This window comes from Protopterus annectens, chromosome 4.part1, assembly GCF_019279795.1.
Source record: "Protopterus annectens isolate FY-2018-M chromosome 4.part1, PAN1.0, whole genome shotgun sequence".
Taxonomy (NCBI): domain Eukaryota; kingdom Metazoa; phylum Chordata; order Ceratodontiformes; family Protopteridae; genus Protopterus; species Protopterus annectens.
Genome location: NC_056734.1, coordinates 746624927 through 746647830, shown reverse-complemented (window position 1 = coordinate 746647830; position 22904 = coordinate 746624927). Strand labels below are relative to the sequence as shown.

The following is a 22904-nucleotide window of genomic DNA, read 5'->3' as shown; positions in this document are numbered from 1 at the left end:
TAAAATTGTTTGTGTCACAATCTTTAGTATTATCTACAACAAAAATTGAAGAAGATAAATAATATTCTATTTAAAATTTTTGGCATCCTAATTAACCAAGAGTTTTCTTTGATTGGCACAGAAAAAGGTTAGGATAATGGTGGAATAGGATTCCCTGATATTCAATTGTATGTTATTTCAACAAATGTAAAAGTAAAAGCATTGTGGATAAATTCATCTTATGATTCAAAATGAAACAAATACATCAAATAATGTTATTAGTAAATAATAAATATATCATAACTGGTCATAAACAATTTTTCCATACTAGTTTTATCTGGTTATTTAAAGATTGTTATGTAAATGGAATTAAACCCTCTTCTCAAATAACAGGATTTCCTCTTTTCATTCCAAAAGTTCAAATATTCTAACAATTGTATTAAAGACTTAATATGTTCTATGTTTCTAATTGCATATACAAAGGAATGCATAGAAACTCATAAATTCAACAAAATGCTAACATTGAAACATTGAAACAACAAAGTAACTTAATTTATTGGCACCAATTCTTAAATGGTACTGATATATACTGTATATATATATATATATATATATATATATATATATATATATATATATATATATAGTTATATATATAGTTATATATACATATATACATTATATATATATATATATATATATATATATATATATATATATATATATATATACTGTTGAAGATTTAAGGTCCAAATACAATCAAGATTATGACAATTGGTTAATTTTACAAATATTTAGGGACTTTGTGAACACAGAAATGATTAAAATATTTAACCTAGATAAGAATTTGTTCCCCAAATTATTGGAATTCCTAATAATTATCAATAATAATGCCTTGAAAAATAAATTATATTTGTCACAAATGGATAAATTATTAAGTTAGATTTCATATATTTAGACAATTCTTATTGGAATTATTCCTCTACAATTAATAATGAAGACTTCTCCAAATAATAGAAGAAAATAATATTAAAATCTACAGATAAAAACATGATTTCATTATGTTGGAAAATTATTAATTCTTACACAGAGCTTTTGTCACTCCTAACAAAATTACAATTATGTATCAGTCAGATAGAATGAAATGTTGGAGATGTGATTCCAAAATAATAGCTGATTGGACATCAATAGTACATGAATGTGAATTCATCTCCCCTTTTTGGGAAGAAATTAATAACTTAATTCAAGCTCAGTAACATTTCTAAATCTGTAGTTTTATTTAATGCTCCTATCCCTGAGATAATTTCAAAAACCCAAATGACTCTTCTCTGGTCAGTTCATGCTATAGCCAGAAAAGTAATTAATAAAAATTGTAAAAGTAAATTTACTCCTCTAATGTTGGATTCATTAGTAAGGCCAAATTTGTTTGTAGTAGTGAATTGCATACTATAAAGATGAGAACTTCTAATATTACACATTCATATAAATCTTGGCATAAACATAAAGATTTGCTTGAAAAATATTAATTGTTCTTGATATGTATAACTTTAATATATTGATCATCTCTAGGCCTATGTATATAGTTATGTTTTTTTTTTATAATTGATTTGTTTATCTGTTGTTTTTTAAACCAAATTAAAACAAATAAAAAAGTAGGCATCATACTGAATGACAGATCTGATGAATGCTGATTACTGTGAAACAGTGGCCTCATTGGACCTAGATGCCATACCTTTGTTTAGAAGTTGCACAACACAGAATTACTTCCTCACTACTGTAGACATGTGATGGTCAAAGGCTAGATTCTGATCTGTATGTTCCCAAGTCCCTGACAAGTGGGTCAGCTCTAAGGGGTATGTTGTCAATATGATAGTTACCAAGAGTGGATGACTTCTCAAAGGATAGTATTATGCATTTCTTAGCATTTAGGTTTTAGTCCATGGATGTGACACGTTATGTATCTGTATCAGCCCTTCCTGAAGAACATTAGAGTTGGTGTGGGATTTTGTGACTGCTCCTAATTTGCAATAATCTAGAAATTTGATCAGCCAGAGGCTGTTGATATTTGTCTTAACGTCAGAGAAGCAAATACCAAAAAGGAAGTATTCCAGGAATGATCCATGGGGGACTCTGGTGGCCTCTTTATAGATGTTGACTGCCAATTCTAACTTCCTGGGTCCTGTCTGTGGGCCATATGGTTATTTACAGGGTGACATAAGGATTTATACCTAAACTCTTGAGTTTATCAGCAATGCCTGCATGGGGGTATTGTGGCAACTGCCTTGGTCAGCGCAAGGTAGGAAGTGTAAACTATTTTGCTCTCATCCATCGCTTTGTTGATTTTCACAAAGAAGTCTACCAGGTTTTGTAGGCATGACTTGCCCTTGACAAAATCAAATTGGATTGGGTCCAGTGTTTGGAGGCTTCCTATGTCATTATCGATCATTTCCATGATAGTTCTTTCCATGGCATTGCATATGAGACTAGTGAGAATTATGGGTCTGTAGTTTCCTTTAAATGCCCCACCTTTTTGCTGAGGGATGACTATTGCTGTTTCATTCATGAAGAGTGAAGCCTTTTTTGAGGCTATGGTTAAATAGCAGTTCCAGACAGCCTGATAGGCTCATTTCATGTTATTGAGAAGGTATCCTGGGATATTGTCTGGGCCCATCAATGCAGTGTTCTTGGTGTTAGAGGGAACATTAAAGACCTACTTCCTAATGATAGTAGGTGGTTATATTTGATTAGAAAGAACAACAATCTTGGTGAAAAAACTCAACAACCAAGCAGTATTGAAATGATCAAAAAGATAATTGTTTTCATCCATAAATACGGGAATTCACCAGAACTAAAATAACACATAACATTCACCATAAATACATCATAAAGTGGGTTAATCATCCAATCAAAACACATCAATAAATCAATAAGTTACAGCATGACCATTCATGTGCAAATAAATACATGGAGAGACTGCAAGCTACAAAAATTCAAACAGAGTGCTTCAGAATGTTTCTAACTCCAAATAATTATCTCTGTCAAGTTCCCAAGTGAAAAGTTTTGATATATATATATATATATATATATATATATATATATATATATATATATATATATATATTTGTATCGGTATAAAAATGCATCCATAAAGTTTTCATAAATAAATTGCCATATTTCAAACCTGTTGAAAATCAGACTTTAAAGAAGCAATACTTAACAAAATATCTTTCAAAAAACTGACCACACTAAGACATACACATGTATGTCATTCCAATAATATAACAATATTGAATACTTGGAATAAAATGGAGAGGAAAAAGCTTTTGCAGCTTAGCTGCCCTTAGCTTTGATGTGCTGACAATGGAAACTGCATCATTTAACACAGGCTTCCCACTATCATTCAAGCATATCTGCCATAGCAGCTCCTTATATTCTATATTATACTCCCACTGGCCACCCCTAGGTTCCAAGTCACCTGTTCCAAGACAAACAGGTGAATGTTTTTGTTCTCTCCAAAGGATGGCTTATGTCTGTATAAAGCATTATTCTTCTCTTTCTTGCTGACATCATAGAGATGCTGATAAATTCTCTTTTCCAAAGAATGCTCAGTCTTTCTGACATAAATAGAGGAACAAAAATCACAGAAAGCCAGGTACACTACTCCTATACTTTTACAACTGAAACTCTGCCTGAATAGGAAGGTGTAATTTAAATTAGGTAACCTAACCACTTCACCGTCATAAGTGAAACTACATTGTCTGCAAGCTCCACATTTTCTGATGCACTTAATAGGTCCCACATTAAAGCTTAAACCAGGAGCTTCAGCTTTTTCTATTTTCTCTTTTAAATTAATACATTTCTTGTATGTAAAGGGGGGGGGGATTCCCAAACTTTTCTCTTAACTGATGATCACTTTCAAAAATGTTCAAATTTACTTTATCTAAATTCTTAATTATATTTCTTTCCTGAGCATATTTAAGCACAAATCTGTTGTGAAAGAAGAGTAGCTGAGTACTATTGCCTTTCACTGTACAGTTCAACCTTTTCTGGTTAACAGATAATCCATGCCTCAAAGTGGAAGGAACATGGATTTTCTTCCCCTGTTGATTTCAAATGTACCTTATCAAGTAAAGCTTCTGGATAACCTCTTTCCAGAAGAAGTAGCTTCAGAAGCCTATTTCCTCCTGAAGTGCTCCATCCTTAGAATTAATTATGGTCAATCACACCATGCGGCCCTTCACCAAACTACATTTCTGCTTATAGGGGTGACAGCTATGAAAATGCAAACAACTATTAGAAAACATGGGCTTCCTGTACAGTTTAGATTTAAACTTGCATGAACTAAATTCTTTTTCCAAAAGAGCATCCAAATAATTAATACTGCTGGCTGAAAAGCTGTAAGTGAATTTCAAATTTATAGTAGAATTATTTAAATAATCTATAAAATCCTTTAGCCCAACCTCATCGCCTTTCCAGATGAAAAAAAATGTCATCTAAAAATCAGTTTAAAATAGGCAATAAAATACTACTTAAACAAAGAGGGTAACACAAACATTTGCTCCCATTACCACATGATAATGTATGCATATAAAGGCATGCATGCAGTGCCCTTTGCACCACCACTGGCCAGTTTGAAATTCTTACCTTCAAAAAAACACAAACTTATTACTTAAAATTATTTCCATAAACCTAGTTATTATGTTAACATCACCATTGTCAAAATTACTATGAGTGCTCACAAACACTGAAGACCAGTGAAGCCCCACCTCATGTGGGATACAGGAAAATAGATCTTTAATATCTGTAGATCAGAGTGTGTGATATATCTTTAAGAAGCATTCCAGTCAGTGGGCACATGCATATAAGTAGTGAGCATGTGCAAGCAAGAGTTCCATTTTGAGTGAGCAGCCAGAGTGAGAGCATGCAAGTATGTAGTCAGTCAGTTAGTTAGTTTGTTAAAGTTTAATGTTCTTGCCACCCATCCAGCTGCATTTGTATACAATAAACTACTTAAAAAAATACCCAAGCCTCATCGTCTTCTTAATGTACATAAGATGAGTTACATGGTGTCAGAATGGGATTTAGAGTTATAGCCATGAGGCAACCGGTTAAAGTTGGAGGAATATATAGGAGTGGATCATCCCTACTGCTCAAAAGACTTACAAAACAGGTCAGAAATTGATTCCAGATGCTAAACCTCATTTAAATGATTTCCTTCACTACAAATATAAAACAAAACACTCAGAATGCTCAAAACAAATTTCTTATTAAACAAAATGTCCAGAACTGTGACATATTGATAAAAATATTCAAAATAATTACAAAAATGTTTGAAACAATATCCGAGTCACACAAAATGTATAAAACAAGGAAAGCGACCCTATTTTTTCACTATGTTCTAGTTTTTCATATTAACTAAAGCTATTAAAAAGATCTGGTGTGCAAAGTGTTTGCAAATGTGTGTAGTATTACAGTGCAGTTATTTCTCAAAGTACAGTTATTTCAAAGCATATTTCACAAAGTATAGTTATTTAAAGGAGAACTGCACCCACAAACTCAAAAAAACATGTTTATTTCATCATGATTTGGTATTTTCTAGATGTTAGCACCACCCTGGGACTATTTACAGGTTTTTATATATTTTTATATGCAATTTCTGAGTCTGACCTCGTGGGGTCTGGCATCTTGAAGTAATTCTGATTGTTTAGTCTGCCTTTAGGTATCCCACAATGCAGTGCCTGTCTGTAAAAATTACATAGCACAGGCCTCTTTCTTCCTAAAGCTCCTGTCACTGCACTGATTTTACATGCATGCACTGCTCTTTTTCAGTCAGTTAGTTTTAAGTAACATTTCGTGCCATTCAATGACTACTTAAAACACAAACAGTGCAAATGCCACAGAGCAGACTTCCAAAGTGCTTTTTACTGCTACTTCTTTTTAGAATGGCTACACTGCAGTCTTTTGTGAAGCCTGAATTTATATTACTTTGACTCATCTCCCACCCCCTTCACATCTAACTTCCCTAGCTGTCATGGTGCTAAGGTTAATTTGAGCTGTTACCTACTGTGATTGACAGCTCACAACAGGAAACTTGACTCATGTACTGTTTTCTTGTTCTAGCCTTTACTTTCTGTATGGATAGGGGAAGGACCAGGGAGCTGTGACATCACTGCATGGGACGGTTTTTAGGATGGTAGTGGTGATGTCAGTTTGGGGAAGAAAATGGCCAGAACACTACCTGTATTCAGTGGCTTTGATGACATCAGTGAATTGGAGTGTTTCCCAGGGTGGGATAAAAGTTTTTGAAAGTGAAATCAACACAGTACACTAGGGTATTGTTCTAGTGGAGAGAAACAGTCAATTTAAAATATTTTAAATGCTGCATTGTTGTTTATTCATAGCAGGGCAGTAAATAGGGAGAAAAAAACAGAGAAGTTGAGCATTTAATAATAGAATCTCGTTGTCCTTTAAAAGAATATTTTGCAGAGTACAGTCTTTCAAAGAACTTATTGTGCATTTGAATATTATTACACGTACCTGGTGTGTGTGCATGTTCATACATAATTACAATGGCCAAGACTGCATTGTGTTTTACTATATTCTGTGGGCATGGCAGAAGGATTTCACAGACCCGCAATGCTTGTGTTTGATAATAATATTGCAGAACATTGGAGAGTGTTTTGAGTAGGAATACAATATTTTCATACAGGCTGCTTTTTCTGACAAAGACACTTGTTCAAAGGCATTTATTCTGCTTAATTTAGCTGGGTCAGTAGCCATTGAAATGTACCATTCATTTGTGTATGCACCTACTGTGTTTGCTGGGGAGGGGGAGAACCACCATATTGTGGCACAGGCTGAAATGTGGGAAAACCCTATGTGCTTAAAATGTAAATTTAGAAAAATGTGTAACCCCCAAATGAATATTACAATGGAAAGGCACTTATTTTACACAAGGGATCAAAAGCCTAGTGAAATGTTTGCAGCACATATAACTGACTTGAGAAATAACGCTAAAATGTGCAGATCTGGTGATTTGAGAGATGAATTGAAAAAGGACAGGCTTGCATGTGGTATTAATAATGACACGGTGAGAAAGATTTTAATTTGAGACAGTAATTTGTCAAAAATAAGGTACTGAGATTTGTCAGATATATGAGCTTACAGAAAAGCACACAAGTAGGCTTACAAATGAGAATAACAGTGAAAGGGACAGTGACAAAGCTCTTGGTGATAGTATGCAGCACATGGTTAAAAGAAACAGGCCCTAGCACATGGCAGTTGCTGCAGGTCCTGTAACAGTCCCTGGGAAACCCAGAGTCTTTCCAACGTATTCCAGAGCATGCTCAGTGAAGTATAAACTTGAGTCAGCTAAGTCAAAACATGTGCCCCCACCCAGCTTCTTAGTCAATTGTTGTAATTGTGGTGGAAATCATGAGTCCAAAAGAGAAAAGTGCTTAGCTTTTGGTCAGCACTGCCATAAATGCAATAAGTGGAATCATTTCAAAAGTTTTTGTAAGTCAAACAGGGTGGATTTTTTTATTAACAGAGGGCATTCCAAGAGGCAAGTTGATGAATTAGAAAGCTGTGACCCTGCTTTTATGTTGATAGTGTGGCTGTGCTTGGTGAAACAGTCAATGCAATGGATCTGTGGAAAAAAAACAAAATATTTTGTACTGTTTGGATTAATGGGAGTCCTGTAGAGCTCAAGGCAGAAACTGGCTCAAAGTGCAATGTTATGTCAGCAGAAACATTTGCTAGAGTAAAAGCTGCAGAACGGCTAGATTTAACAAAGTGTGTGAAGCTTGTTGTTTGTGGTGGTGAAGAGATTCAAACTGAAGAGTCAGTAGTGCTTTCATGTTATTCTGCTGAGAACAGCTATGACTTGCAGTTTTCCATAGTTAAGAGATACATGCAGTCATTATTAAGCCTCAGAGACAGCATGAAATGGGACTGATTTCACTTAATAAAGAAGTCCACCATGGAAGTCTGAATGACAACAGCTAAAATTTTGCCCAAACTATTTTTTCTGAGTATGCTGATACAAACTAGGCAAACTACTAGTTGTGTACTCCATGAAGTTAGACCCAGAGGTCAGCTCTGTTACCAGACCAGCACAGAAAGTTCCAGTAGCTATGCAGAACAGAGTCAAAACTGAGTTAGACAAAATGGTGTAGCTAGGAATAATTTGTTCAGTAGAAGAACCTACTGAATGGGTATCTTCCATGGTAGGAGCTCATAAGAAAAGCTCAGATGATATCAGAATATATATTGATCCAAGAGATTTGAATAAAGCATTAAAAGACCCTCATCATCTAATGCACATGGTCAAAGAGGTTGCTTCTGTCATGCCAAATGCCACTGCTTTTTCTGTCTTTGATGCAAAGAGTTAATTTTGGCAAATTTTGCTTTACCGAAAATCTTCATTGCTAACCATATTTGGTATATCATTTGGAAGATACAGATTTCTGAGAATGCCATTTGGAATAAATTCTGCCAGTGAAATCTTTCAGCGTGCGAGGGAGCACATTTTTTTGGGCTATCCATAGGTTCATAGGTTCATAGGTAGGTACTAGGCTATTGGCCCTGGGGCCTATACAAGCCTAGCCAAAAAGGTACCCTGGCTTTTGCCACCCAAGAAAATTATTTTCTTGTGCCCCTGTCGAGCAGAGCCACAGAGATGATCCCCAGGGTGAATTTCCTATTTCCCATTCCATCATCAAGATTTTTCTTGAAGAGTGCTAATGAGGAGCTTTGTTTGATATAGATAGGTAGGTTATTCCAGAGTATGGGAAGTCTCTGGGACAGGAATCTATCCCTCCGGCATGTTCTGTTTATTGTGGTGACAAGGTTTAGGTCCCTAGAGCGTGTAGCAAAGAGGGACTGGGATTTCTTTAAGTGGAGCATGTTCAACAGCTCTGGGTTTGACATAGCTTTGTATGTTAGGCAGAGATCACCTCTGAGTAGGCGATATGCGACGAAGTAAGGCTGGAGTTTTTGAGACGATCTGCATAGGGCATCTGTTTGAGGCCAGTAATCCTTTTTGTGAGGTATTTCTGCGGCCTTTCCAGTTGTTGAAGATGTCTTGTGAGGTACATACCAAAAAGGGCATTGTGCTCTATAATGGGTCTAATGAGTGATGAGTAGAGGGGAACAATTACCTCTTTTTTTCTGGATGAGAAACCTTTTGTGATGAGGTGTGCCATGTAGAAGGATTTCCTGACTACTGTGGCGATGTGATTATCAAAGGAGAGACTACTGTCCACCTGTGTCCCAAGGTTTCTTATCACACTTTCGGTGTTAAGTATACTACCGCCTATGTTGTAGTTCATGGGTACAGAGTTTTTACCAAAGGGGATGACAGAGCACTTTTTGGCGTTGAACTTGAGGCCATGGCTTTGACACCAGGCATCTGTCTCAGTGAGGCCCTTTTGTAGGATGTCCACATCGTTAGAAGTTTCGATTATGGCTCCTAGTTTGCAGTCATCTGCGAACTTGGTTAGCCAAAGTCCTTCTGTGTTAGCGTGTACTTCAGAGAAGTAGATACCAAACAGACGAGTACCCAGGATGAACCCTGTGGTACTCCACTTGTCACTGGTCTGAAGTCGGATTTGGAGTCTGCTACTTTCACAGTGTGGGTTCTGTCAGTGAGCAAGTTGACAACCCATCTTGTAACATAGGGATTTATTCCTAGTTTAGTGAGTTTATCTATAATTCCAGAGTGGGGGATGGTGTCAAAAGCCTTGGCAAGATCTAGATAGGATGTGTGAACCAACTTACCCTTGTCTATGGCTTTGGTGACTGCTTCAAATAAGTCTATCAGGTTTAGGAGACATGATCTGCCTTTTACAAACCCAACTGGGTGAGGTCCAGCATTTGGAAATTGACAATGTCTTTGTTTATAAGTTCCATGATGATACATTCCAAGGCCTTGCAGACCAGGCTCATCAGGCTAATGGGGCGGTAGTTCCCGGGGTCCATGGTGGCTCCCCCCTTGTGGAGTGGGATAACCATCGCTGTGTGCCATTCAGCAGGCACAAAGCCTGAGGTGAGGCTATGATTGAACATGGTACTTAGGTGGGGTTCCAGTTTGTTATGTAGTTCATGTAGAACGCAGCCTGGGATGCTGTCTGGTCCCATTGATGCTGTGTTCTTGGCTTTGGTGAGTGTGGTTTTTACCTGTGCAGCCATGATTACAGGAACTTTGCATTCTTAGGGGGTAAAGTTAGCACTGAACGTATCTGCCAGGATGTTGGCAATATCAGTTGGGTCTGTATACTTAGTGCCATTGTACTGTAACTCAGAGCAGATCTTAGTGTTGCCACTGAGATTCTTGACATAGCTATAGAATGCTTTGTGGTTGTCTTTAGAATCAGTGGTGATTTTGTTTTCATAACTAGCTTTGAAGGATTTTATCAGGGATCACAGCTTCTTACTGAGGCTGACCAGGGAGCAAGGAGAAAAGAGGAGTGGGAATTCTGGGGCATGGTGGGTGATCTGTAGCAAGCTACAATTTGGATTGCAGTTTTGCCCAGAGTTAGTTGCACTTGGATAACCTCGGCTCCATTATGCTGAGCAACTAGCCTGGAGGTGTGGATTCCCTTAATGAATATGGGCACACCTCCGCCTTTGATGTTCCGGTCCAGGTTACATGGCCAAAAAGTGTGATATGAGTTATAGCCTGGTAGTGCAGGGGTGCTGTCTGGAGCCTTGAACCAGGTCTCAGTCAATGCAAAGATATCGATGTTCTCCATTTTAAGGAGTGCCTCGAGTGAGTGCATTTTGCGATTTAGACTTCTAGCATTGAGTAGCATCACTCTCAGTTTTTGCTTGCCTGTTCCTGTTAAGGTGGTGAATTTGTAATTTGAACCTTGCCTAAAAAAGGCACTATAGGGGCGGCAAGAACCTTAGCCAGTATCCGGAATCCCAAGGGTGACAGGTGCAAGCCATCTCTGGCAAAGCATGGCACCAGAAGCTTAGCCAATTGTTGAAGTCACTCATTTTGTCCTTGTACTGTGGCATCCTTCTGGGTGATGGCAGAATGCTACTCAGGGCTAGAGTCATACCTGCCTGGGCTACAAGATCAGAGAGCTCTTCCATGTCTCTTTTCATGTAGTCCAGGGAGGTACGTCATAGGTCGTTCACACCAATATGGACAATGGCAGAGTCATATTTGTACTTGATGTGGAGTGACCTGAGTAAATGGGTTATGTGGCAGATCCTGGCACCTGAAAGGCCCAGCTGACAGTAACCTTCTTCTTGTTTAGCCTGGTGAGTGGGACATAAGTGTGCCTGAATATAGAGTCACCTATGACTAGTGTGTTGGGTACGTTGTTTTGCCTTATTGGCTGTGGTTGAGTGGTACACTGAGTCTGCAGGCCATGTGTCATTTGGGTTGTGTTGGGGGGTGGAGGTTGCTTGAATTTCTGCTTTGGAGGTCTTTGTTGCTTGAGCAGATTATTATTGAGAGCCTCTGCAAATGTTTTTGTGTTTCTATGTGTGGATTTTGGTGGTGTAGTTTTAGTGAGACTATGTGATGAGTGTGGTGTGGTGCAAGTGTTTACCTTCTCCTCTTGACTGTCAAGTTCAGTCTTGATTGGAGAGAGCTTTACCTCCAGTTTGGCTAGATAAGTGCATCTCTTACAGGTTGTAGTGTTGGGTGGTAGGAGGAGAGGGTTGTCTGTGTACATGAGGCAATTTATACATTGCCCCAAGATGCCCAGATTCATCAAATAGACAGGAGAGAACACTGGGATCTGACCATTGCACATGCCTGAATAAAAAACTATTTTCCTCTAGATAAGTGAGGAAAGTGAGTACAAGAGCTGTTCTTTAAGCAAGTGAGGAAATTAAGTACCAAAACTGTTTTCCTCTAGGTAATGAGGAAGGTTGAGTGCTGTAGTAATTAATAGATTATTTAGTGCTTACAAGTTCTGAACAAGTGCTGATCACGAATAAGTAAATTCAAGTGATAAAACTAAGAATCTATCTGAATGTACTATTATAGTAGATGTTATTCTAGTAGGAGGCAATGGTGAAATCAAACATGATGGAAACCTCAAGAAATTTCTGGAAGGAGCACATGAAGTGAATCTTAAGCTGAATCCTCAGAAGTACAAATTCAGGCTATGAGAAGCGACTTATGTTGGTCACTTGTTTACAAGTCAGGTTTATGACCAAGCAAACAGCAAGCAAGCAAACAGCAATTCTCAAAATGCCAGCTTCAGACAATGTCCAAGCCCTCCAGCGTTTTCTTGGCATGGTCAACTATCTAGGCAAGTTCATTCCAGATTTAAGCCAGCTTTCAGCACCATTACAGGAGCTGACATGCAAAGAAGTTATTTGGTCATGGTCAGTGCAGTACCAAATAGTATTTGATGTCCAGAAAGAAACAGAAAACTGCCAACATACCAACTCTCAACTACTATGATATTCACAAACCAGTGACTCTTTCCTGTGATGCTTCTAAGTTTGGTCTACGTGCAATCATTCTTCAAGAGGGTAGAGCAGTAGCCTATGCATCAATAACTCTTACCCAGACTGAGAAGCAAAATGCCCAGATTGAGAAAGAGCTTTTGGTGATAGTGTTTGCATGTTCAAAGTTTCATGATTATATTTATGGTCAACCTATCCAGATCAAAACTGATCACCGACCTTTAGTCACTATTTTGAGAAAGCCTATGCATTCAGCTCCTGCTAGATTGCAACATATGATGCTCAAAATGCAGAAGTACAATTTCAGTCTTGTTTACACAAAAAGCAAACTTCTTTATCTTGCTGATATTTTATCCAGATCACCCAGAAAAATACAGAACAGCATAACAATGAACAACTTGATTTTGAGGTCATGGAAGCCAGAAATGTTTGTTACAAGTGTTTTGATGAGCTCAGAACTCACCCAGCTTCAGATTCAATTCTCCAGAACTCAACCTCTTTATCAGTCAAGGATGGTCTTCCAAGCAATTTTCTCTACTAGTGGAAGTGCAGCAGTATTTTCCATACAGAGATGAGATTTTGTCAGACAATGGTATCATCATGAAAGGTCCTAAAGTGATTGTTCCAAAGTCCTTGCAACAAGAGTACATTCAGATCTTACATCGTGGCCACCCAGGAACTGATTCTACCAAAAGAAGGGTGAGAGGTCTAGTATTGTGGCCTTCTATGTGAAGAGATATCTGGAAAATACTTTCCTCTTGTTCAGTCTGTAATATTACAAAGCTGCATCAACAAAAAGACCCAGTTCAGATTGTTGAACTACCTTGGTAGACATTAGCCACAGATATCTTTGAGTGGAATGGTCAACATTACTTGGTGTTAGACTCTTATTCAAATTGGTTCGAGACTGACCTACTTCCCAACTTAACCTCCAATACTGTCATTACTAAGCTGAAGTGACATTTTCTGTCCATGGTAGTCCACAGAGTTATTTCTGACAATGGTGCGCAGTTTACAAGTCAGCAGTTCAAGAAATCTGCAGAAGTATGGGACTTTGTTCATATTATAAGTAGTACTGAATACCAAATAACAAAAATATAAATGTATGAAAAAAACAACAAAACCAGTGATTCCAAAAAATCCAGGAATTTAATATAAAAAACTCAACATTCTAGCCCCTCAGTTGTTATACCTTTAACAGAGATTAATACACAACATCATAAAGACACACTTATATATAAAAACAGAGCAATTTATTTATTTAATTAAACAATAATTCAATTAAATTAACAATTTCCAATTAAGATCACTGTTTAGTCCCTTAGGGAACTAAAGTATCATACTTCAGTATAAAAAACTGCCTCCTTATAAAGCAATCGATTTTTCATGGACATACCCAAATTAGTTTTAACTTTAAAGGATACTACCTCTATGCAGCTATTAACATGCTTGTATAGGGTTTCTATGAACCGTTCGATGTAGGCAGCAGTGTTCACAGGGTTTATGGGGGCTTGAAATTTTGCCAGGTTATCACTTAACAGGAGAAAATTAAGGAAACAAAGTTTTCCTTTACCTATGCATGATTGTATAGTAACACCTTTCTAAACAGAGACCACCTATAATTTTCTGATCTTACTCTTACTTCACTTTTACTTTCAGATATGAGTTGTCAGTCTGTGTTTTAACAGCATCAACCATGTACAAATTAGAAAGCGCAGCATCAAAAGCAGTGTCAGCAGATAAAAAATCCATTTCTTATATAGCCAGTTTGTCAAACAACATAAATTAATATTAGCAGTAAACCATATCTTCTCATATAACAGTTTGCCCAGTTTGCAAAATATAATGCTCTTTTTTTTTAATCAGATCCCTCACTCAGTCTGCAGTGAGCCATGCTCAGTTGGAATGAGGAAAGCTACCCGTAGGGGGGAGCCAATATGCTGTTTTGACTGCATTATTTGTTCCAAGGGGGAGATCTCTAATGTGACAGGTAAGTGATGTACTACAAATAAATAATGCAGTAAATATTTATTGTTATAGTCAAGCAGGATTATGTGAAAGGTTTGGATAATTATAAAATTATGTAACATAAGCTGCTGAATTATGCATGAATAATTTTTCATTTTTACTTCAGTTTGTAACTCAGAAGTGTATTTATTTTCCAGTGCCTGTAGCAAGGTAAAGCAAACATTATTAAAATCACTTCTGCTGCATGGTCTTACTCTTACATAGCCAGAGTGGGTTAGCTGAGTTAAACAATACAAGCAAAATTGTATTGTGAATATTTCGCTCATGGGCACCTTCCTTTCTTATTTTACAGTTTTGTTGTTAGAATATACATGCTGATCTGGTCTTAACAGATGTCACAGTTCATTGTTTCATAAATAGCAAAAGGAATGTCTTTTCATTAAAAAACAGCTCTTAATCCTTTGTAAACTTTTCAGCATCTGTCTTAATTAAATTTAGTGAGTAGCTAAAATGTTTAGCTTAAATGAATAAACTGAAAGCAGTGCCTTTGCACAAGAAGTGTGCATTGATTCTTCACTTTTCCAAGTACGAGGGGGTCCTGGCAAAGAAGGGAATGATGTTGAGCCATGAAACTTACAAGTTATTCAACATATTTTCCCAGAAGGTCAACACTCTTGACACATCATGTCTGAAGTTTCTGTAACCCTACCAAAAACGTCTGTAGTCTGGTCACTGAAATACTGTTCTGCTGCTGCAGTAACCTCCGAATCACCGAAAACTGCACCCCTTCAAACTCTTTTTAAGGTTTGGAAATAGATGGAGCAAGATCTGGTGAGTAGGGTGGATGGTCTATGCACTCAAACCCCTATTTCATCAAAACATCAACCGTTGTTTTGTCTCAGGATCATAGTGGTATAACCATATTTTATCAACAGTAACTAGTCATTCCAAAGGGTTGGCACCAGCTCAATGAAAATGCTGCAAAATCAACTTGGAAGTGTCCACTTGACATCTTTCTTGTCAGCATTATTCTTATTTTTCATATATTTTTATTTAGTGTAAGATTATAAAAAGATTGAGATGAGCTTATGCTAGCCCAGCAACTGATACTAGGTTGCTGCCCTTGGTTGCCATTGTATTACCCCCCCCCCGAGTTGGGTGGAGTGTTTTTGGCAGAGGACTGTCATCACAGTCATTGCCCTGAACAGTAACAGCACACACAGGCATCCCAATGCTGTTTAAAAACATTTATAAAATGAATATAAATATGTACTGAGAGCCTCTACCAAGGGATGGAAAAACAGACTTGACATCAAACCAATGCAGTATACAGTACATGTGTAGGGACATGGATTGAAATTTTCTCTAGAAACTCAGCTAAGAGATACATTGTGAAATGCTGCTGTGTAATAAATGTCCTTGGAGAAACTATTCAAGCTGTATCTTGAGAAAATTTTCTTTGACTGAAGTTAGCACAACAAGTATTATGGAATTCATATAGCTTGCACTTGGGATAGAGACAGACTTCAGCTGGAGGGGAACATGATGGATAGTAAACTGACTGAAATACAAAACCACACAGTGCATGTTGCAGGCACCTCATTGAAAAGTGGTGTCTTTCTGGGGTCTGTGCTGGAAAATTCTCCTTTTTGGCCTTTTCTCCTCAGATCTTCAACAACAAAAAGCCAAGACGTCTAACCCCTGAATGCAGCTGAGTGTAAATTGGGCATTGTTAAGTCACTCTCTGACATCACCCCAACAAACTCTGCCCAATAAACTGGGGTACTCAAAAATGGGTTCAAACTAAATTCCAAAATGTATAATACCATCACTTATGGTAGACAACCCTCCTCTCATCGTACAGTATAGACAGCACATCACTACTGACAAAAATTTAGTCAAGAACCTAGGAACATGGGTTGATTGTTGCCTCTCTTTTGACCATAATGTGTCGATGTTTGTCAGAAAATTATTTTATTTAGCACAACTAACTTCAAAAGAAATATCATCATGGTCTAAAGAGGTTATCACTTTCTTTTACTCAGCATTGAAATATAGCTCAGTAAACATATCAATTAGAAAACTCTGAAGTTTTTTTTACCAAAGAGATCATAGGCTTAACTTTCCTCTGCAGTCAGGATATGCTGGAAGCTCTGTCCTTTCACGCAGTATGTTATAGACTACACAGTGGATGTATCTACCTTGTTTATTCTGCCATTAGAGACCCGGTTAACCTGGACCTTCTGTAGTTCTGTAAATGCAAAGAATCAGGGATAAACATTTTCAGTAAACCACCATAACCTCTGGAATAAACCTCCCCTACAAGTTAAGCAATGAGACTCTCTATCTTCCTTTAAGCATAACCTAGATGGTTGGATGGGTTTTCACAAACTTACTTTGGAATTGACTGGTGTGGCCTTCCTGGAGAAGGGTGGTACAACCCAAGGAAAGATACTGTCAAGGTATCAATGTTCATAAGACTTAATTCCCTTGGAATATCTATGAATCTAAAGATTGATTTAAATAAACTAACAGTCAAACAGACCAAATTCTTTATGATTAAGACTCACAGTTTCTGGAATGAGGTATTGCTGTTTTGGTACTTTGGATTTTGAATCCAGTTAAGACGAAATATTATAAGACTAAGGGTGGAATGAGCTCTATCACTTCTAATCAATCATGTCATCCTAATTTGATTAATTTAGTTAGCTCTACCAAGTAGATATAGTAACAGAGATAAAACAACTGGAGTTGGGATCTTTAGAAAATGGTAGGAGCAAACTACATAGGAAAAATGGGAATTGTGGGAACAATTCATGCAGGGGAGGAATGAGGTTTAAAAGGTGGCAGGATTTAAATGAGCTATGCAATGCTTTACTGAAAAGATTGGGTAGATTATAAGTGATGCATAATGTTTGCATTTGGGATTGTGTCAGTATGGTTTGTGATATAAAATGTTTGCAACTAGGATTGTATCGGTGTGGTTTGTTTTTATTTATATAAAAGTATGATTGCCTATGTCGTACGTGATGGCTTAATAAAGATGTTTCTTGTTTAGGAATAAAGGGCAGGAATTGAATAATTCATGTAATGTTGTTTAGGTTATATGATATATAGCAATATATGTGAAGTATAATGTTTGTAAATGTGAACTTCTTAATGCAGTTTGATTACTTTTATATCAATGTACATTTGCATATGTCACAAGTGATAAATAAAGGTGTTTAAAAAAGTCTTAGGAAAATGAAACTGTATGTTTGCATTATAAATCAATTTTGCAGATTACATGTATTTTAATTAAAAATTGCCCCTTTACTATAATGTCTCAGTTTTTATATTTTTAACTGTGTTATAAAGGCTTGCAGTTGTTTGTGGTGCAGCGGTTAGCGTTGTCACCTCACAGCAAGAGGTTCTCCCATTCAATTCTTGGCTGGAGTGCCTTCTGTGTGAATTCTGCATGTCCTCCCTATGGTCAAGTGAAGTTAAAGACATGCAGGTAAGTGCGAGCATGAATAGGAGTGCCTTCATTGAAGATTGGCCATCTGTCGGGCAATTCGGCACCTTAAAATCCACTGTCAATCATGAGCAGAACAGAGTTCCGCTGTGGCGACCCCTAACCGGGAAAAGCCGAAAGACTTTAATGTGTGTATCCTTGTTTGTGTTTGATTGTCTATTTTGTCTAATCATATAATGATGTTGTTTTCCCATCTTAATTTGTAAAGTGCTTTTTATTTATTTATTTGTTATAAAGCTATCAATGAAATGTATAATAAAGATTCCTGTGCCTACATATGCACAAATGTTTGAAGAAAAAAAAAAGTATATAAGGCTATTCTCATACCTCTCAACAGCGAAGACTTTCACAGAATAACCAGATTTTACTTTTAGTCTACTCCTCACAAAATATGTGATTTTCTGGTAAATTCTTGTGAACTGGAGCTAAGAAATAAGGATAGGCATTTGACTTTTAGACTTCATATCCTTTAGAAAATGCATGCTAATGCAAAACTTATTATTGTATCACCTTTCAAAGAGCAATAATTCAAATCTGTCTCATCACCTGCACAATTGTTGGCTTAGTTCAGAATGATTGCACTAAGAGACTAAGAGGTATTATTTGCAGCTTGCATTGCATACTTGCCAAACATAAGAGTAAGACTGGAACAGTAACACATGAAAATACACATTTCCCTATATATGTTTAACCAATAAAACTATATAGACATCTCATAGCACAGATGTACTTAATGAAATGACCCACTGTCAATAGTAACTTTTGATTTGACTGCTAATGTCTTATGACTTTTCTGGTCAGTTGTTGAATGACATACTGTACCATTAAAATAAAGAGAATAAGTGATAGTCCCTCCCCCTCCTATAATGCCTGGTAGTATATTGGCTAACTTCAGTAGCCAGTCCACGCCTATATTTTATATATATATATATATATATATATATATATATATACTTGGATAAAATAAATAAATAAATAAATGCATACACACAAAAACAAATAATAGGTGATATGTAATTTCCAAATAACCATCTCCAGTTGTAGCACTCTTGTAGATGCTGTTACTTTGCTCTGTCTTTACTGGGACTGTTTCTTGTATATAAGCATGGTGTGTCATATATAGTTCCTTTATTATATTCTTACTTATCAAAATCTGTCACTCAGATTTTTATTACTTGCATTGCCTTTCACTGTATATTATTGACTTTGGTGTTTAAATGGAAATGTATCTTTAATGCTTTTTTTTTTCTTTCATTTACTAACTTTTTTCATATCATATAATCAAAATTAGTTCCCTAAATTTAACAGCGTGTGGGTAAACCTCCCAGGAGGTGTGTAAAAGGAAAGTACCCATCATTGCCTTTGGGATTGTAAAGGGAAGCAAATTTCCTTATAATGTTCTCTTTTTGAGTTTGCAGTAATCAGCTTTAATAACTATTACTTTTCTCTCTAGGCCATGCAGTTATAGAATCTTACGCATTGAGTTGCTCTGTTTTGTATCTGATTATTCTCAGTTTTTATTTAAGAGTATTTAACTGTTTCTTTTTCATTATTTGAATTGTAATATAAAGCAGTGCATAGTTCTGATATGGATGATTTTTATACATCATGGGACAGAATGAATGATAATAAAGAACTTTTACCTTTACTAACTCCTACACTTACAAAAAATGTGCAATATTAAATGTATCAATGATTTATTATGGAAATCAATAAGTTATATAAGTCCTATTACCCTGCAAGCAGGAGACTGTTGGTAAATACTGAAGAACAGAATGGTACAATGCAACAGTGATCCTGTACCTATGAACATTTAAAGGCCCCATAACTCTAAAAAGAAGGTAGTTTAAAGCGTGTTTTATTTTATTTTATTAATTTCTTAATCTGGGTAAACCTGCTTGTCATAAATGATTTTTTTATGAAGGACCTAGGAGCACTGTGTGGCAAAGTGCCCTTATTGCAATAGTTCCATGTTAAACAAAAACATCTTTTTTTTTTGTAAATTCCTAATTAAAACCTGAAGTGTTTGTCACCATGTCTTCCTAAAGGCGCACAAGACTCTCCATATTATTAAGGTCATAGTGAATAGGCCTCAGAATGTCTAGTTGAATACATAAAAAACATTGTTTTATTGCAGCTGTAAGGTATGTGAGAGCAATTAAACTGGAATGGTCATGGGGAGGTAGTATAATCTGCAGATATGCAAAACTTCAGTTATTCACCCACAGAAGGAAACATTCCAGTAAAAGCCAAGAGAAGGATTGGGATGGCTTTGCTACAGTTAGTCAATGTGAAATTCCTTGAGCTTCATTTGCTAGCAGGAAAAAGCCTTCAGAATCAGAACACTGACTGCTGTTTTCCATGGGAAATCTTTGCTGATGCATTTCCTAAGTGCACTACAGTGTTTTTTGGAGACTTCTCCCTTCTTTGAGCTGGTGCAGCCATGGAGTTGGTATACCCAAGATCCACATCAGAGGATACAGGGAGGGCCTGCCTCCTGCTAAAAACACTTGAAGTTAATTTTTTCACCCTTTCGTTTTTCAGCTATTATTTTTGGCATTTTAGAAGGACAGAGTTGCGCCTTTAAATTTCATAGCACAACAGACTGAGGCATATACCCTGTTTAATATCTCCTTACAAGAATGCCTAAGTAAAATTACCATGTACCTGTAAGCTCAAGCAAAAAATAGAAAACACACATATGTGTACCTCTTAGCCATGTAATACTAGTATTTTTACTAAAAATGATCAGTGACAAAGGCAGTTACATATTAACAATGACAGCTGGTAATTACAGCAGAGAATACATAGCATTGTGATTGACCTCTGACTGTGGCATTTACCCATTTTTTTCTTTCAGATGCCAGCAATTGCTTTACTTGTTCAGAAGACCAGTGGCCAAATGAGAAGCAGAGTGTTTGTATCCCGAAATCTGTGGACTTCCTTTCTTTTGAAGAGGTTTTGGGTTTTGTTTTGACTGTATTTACAGTGTGTTTGTCTGTAATTACTGCTCTCATCTTATGTATATTCATTAAGTATAAAGACACTCCAATTGTGAAATCCAACAACCGTGAACTCAGCTACCTTATCCTTACATCTCTGTTTCTTTGTTTTCTATGTCCATTAATATTCATTGGGCAACCAAAAATGATTGCATGTCTGTTGCGACAAATTGGCTTTGGTATTATATTCTCCCTGTGTGTTTCTGGGATCCTGGCCAAAACTATTACTGTAGTTATTGCCTTCAAAGCAACAAAGCCTGACAGTAACTTAAGGAATTATGTGGGACCAAGGACACCCTATTATATTGTCATTGTTAGCTTAATAGGTCAAGTCTGTATATGCATTGTGTGGTTGACAAAATATCCTTCTTTTCCTGAGCAGGATATGAAAATGGTCGAAGGGAAAATTATCCTTATATGTAATGAAGGCTCTAAGATATTGTTCTACTGCATGCTGGGATATTTGAGCATCCTGGCATGTGTTAGCTTTGTTGTTGCCTTTCTAGCCAGGACATTGCCGGATAGTTTTAATGAAGCTAAATTTATTAGTTTCAGTATGATTGTGTTTCTCAGTGTCTGGCTGTCTTTCATCCCAGCATACCTCAGCACAACAGGGAAATATATGGTAGCTGTGGAGATATTTGCCATCATTACTTCAGGTGTAGGAATCATTATTTGCATATTTTTACCAAAATGTTACATTATTCTTCTAAAGCCACATTTAAATACAAGGGAACGATTAATTGCAAATAAAAGCTCATCTAAGAAAATATAGGCTTTACAGCAGAAGCAAGAATTTGGATTGGGTTAGACAAAAGGGCATGCGTGTTATGTCTTGGATTCTTCTGGGGCAGAATATGGGATATAATTAGACTGTAAGTACTATAGATATATTTTTTGAATGTACTAAATGCAGCTTGGTTAGGTATGCCAGTAAAGCAGTGGCCCCTACTGTGTTTACACATTTTCATTTCTTAATCTGTCATTAGTTTGCTGATCTTCCTGCATAATATTACATGTGTAATGATACAGTGGAATGTATCAAAGTGATTGTTCAATAACATTTCAATAAGCAAGAATAAATGAATGCATCATGTGTGAAGCAATGCATATGTGAATTTGGAGTGTAACTTGTGTTATGCATCAAATATAAGAAATGTGATTATTTTACTTTACTTGCTAGAAGTGAGAGGACTAAAAAACATTTATCAAATGTCCTCTACACACATGCATACAAGAATGCATGCACATACATTTGTGTACACAGAGACATGCATGCGCACAATCTGACACAGATATACTAGCACATGTGCATGCAAAAATACTCATATTTCATATGAGTCATTTTTTATAGGTTTATAAATTAGCACTAGACTAACTGTCCTTGTGGGCCATTTTAAGCCTAGCCTATTAGCCCATGTGAGAATCAAACACTGCAACTTGTGTTTGTAAGGTAAATACCTTAACCATCATGCCAACATTCTATATAATAAACAGTTTTATGACACAGTGCAGAATATTCAGTTAACTGGAAGAACTCAAGCTTTAGAGAATGGGCGACCTGTACATCTCCACTCTGATTGGAGAAAGGACAATCTCCAGTAGATTCATTTTTCAGTGGACATTACCTGTATAATGTGCAAGTAATGTCCACTGAAAAAAGAGTCCACTGCTTTATGGCAGCATATCAGTTACACAATAACCCACACCCATGTTGGACACCATTGCTTCCATCGCACAGCTTCAGATATTTATTTTATGTGCAGCCATAACATCTGTGTTGCAAGACCTTAAAATCCATATCAGCTGAGTACAAAGCAATGCCTTCTAGCCATGAATTAATAACAGGTTGATACCAGTTTTAAACTATTGTCAGATGAGCTGAATCCTTTGGCAAATTAGTTATAAAAATGTAATGCATATCCTTTATTGGAATAAAAAATAAAAGTTATGACTCCCTGCACCTAAAGTAATTTATTGCAGGTTTTTTTTTTTTTTTTTGGTTA

The 22904-nt window shown here is 36.6% G+C and overlaps 1 protein-coding gene across 1 annotated transcript in view; it reads left to right on the top strand.

Moving 5' to 3' along the window:
* LOC122801288 (vomeronasal type-2 receptor 26-like) overlaps positions 1–21673 on the top strand; it is a 66242-nt gene extending 44569 nt beyond the window's left edge. The window contains exons 4-5 of the mRNA XM_044070836.1: positions 14281–14404; positions 20757–21673. Coding sequence (XP_043926771.1) covers positions 14281–14404; positions 20757–21673 — 1041 coding nt within the window. The remainder of the gene's footprint in view (positions 1–14280; positions 14405–20756) is intronic.
* The last annotated feature ends 1231 nt before the right edge of the window (positions 21674–22904 follow it).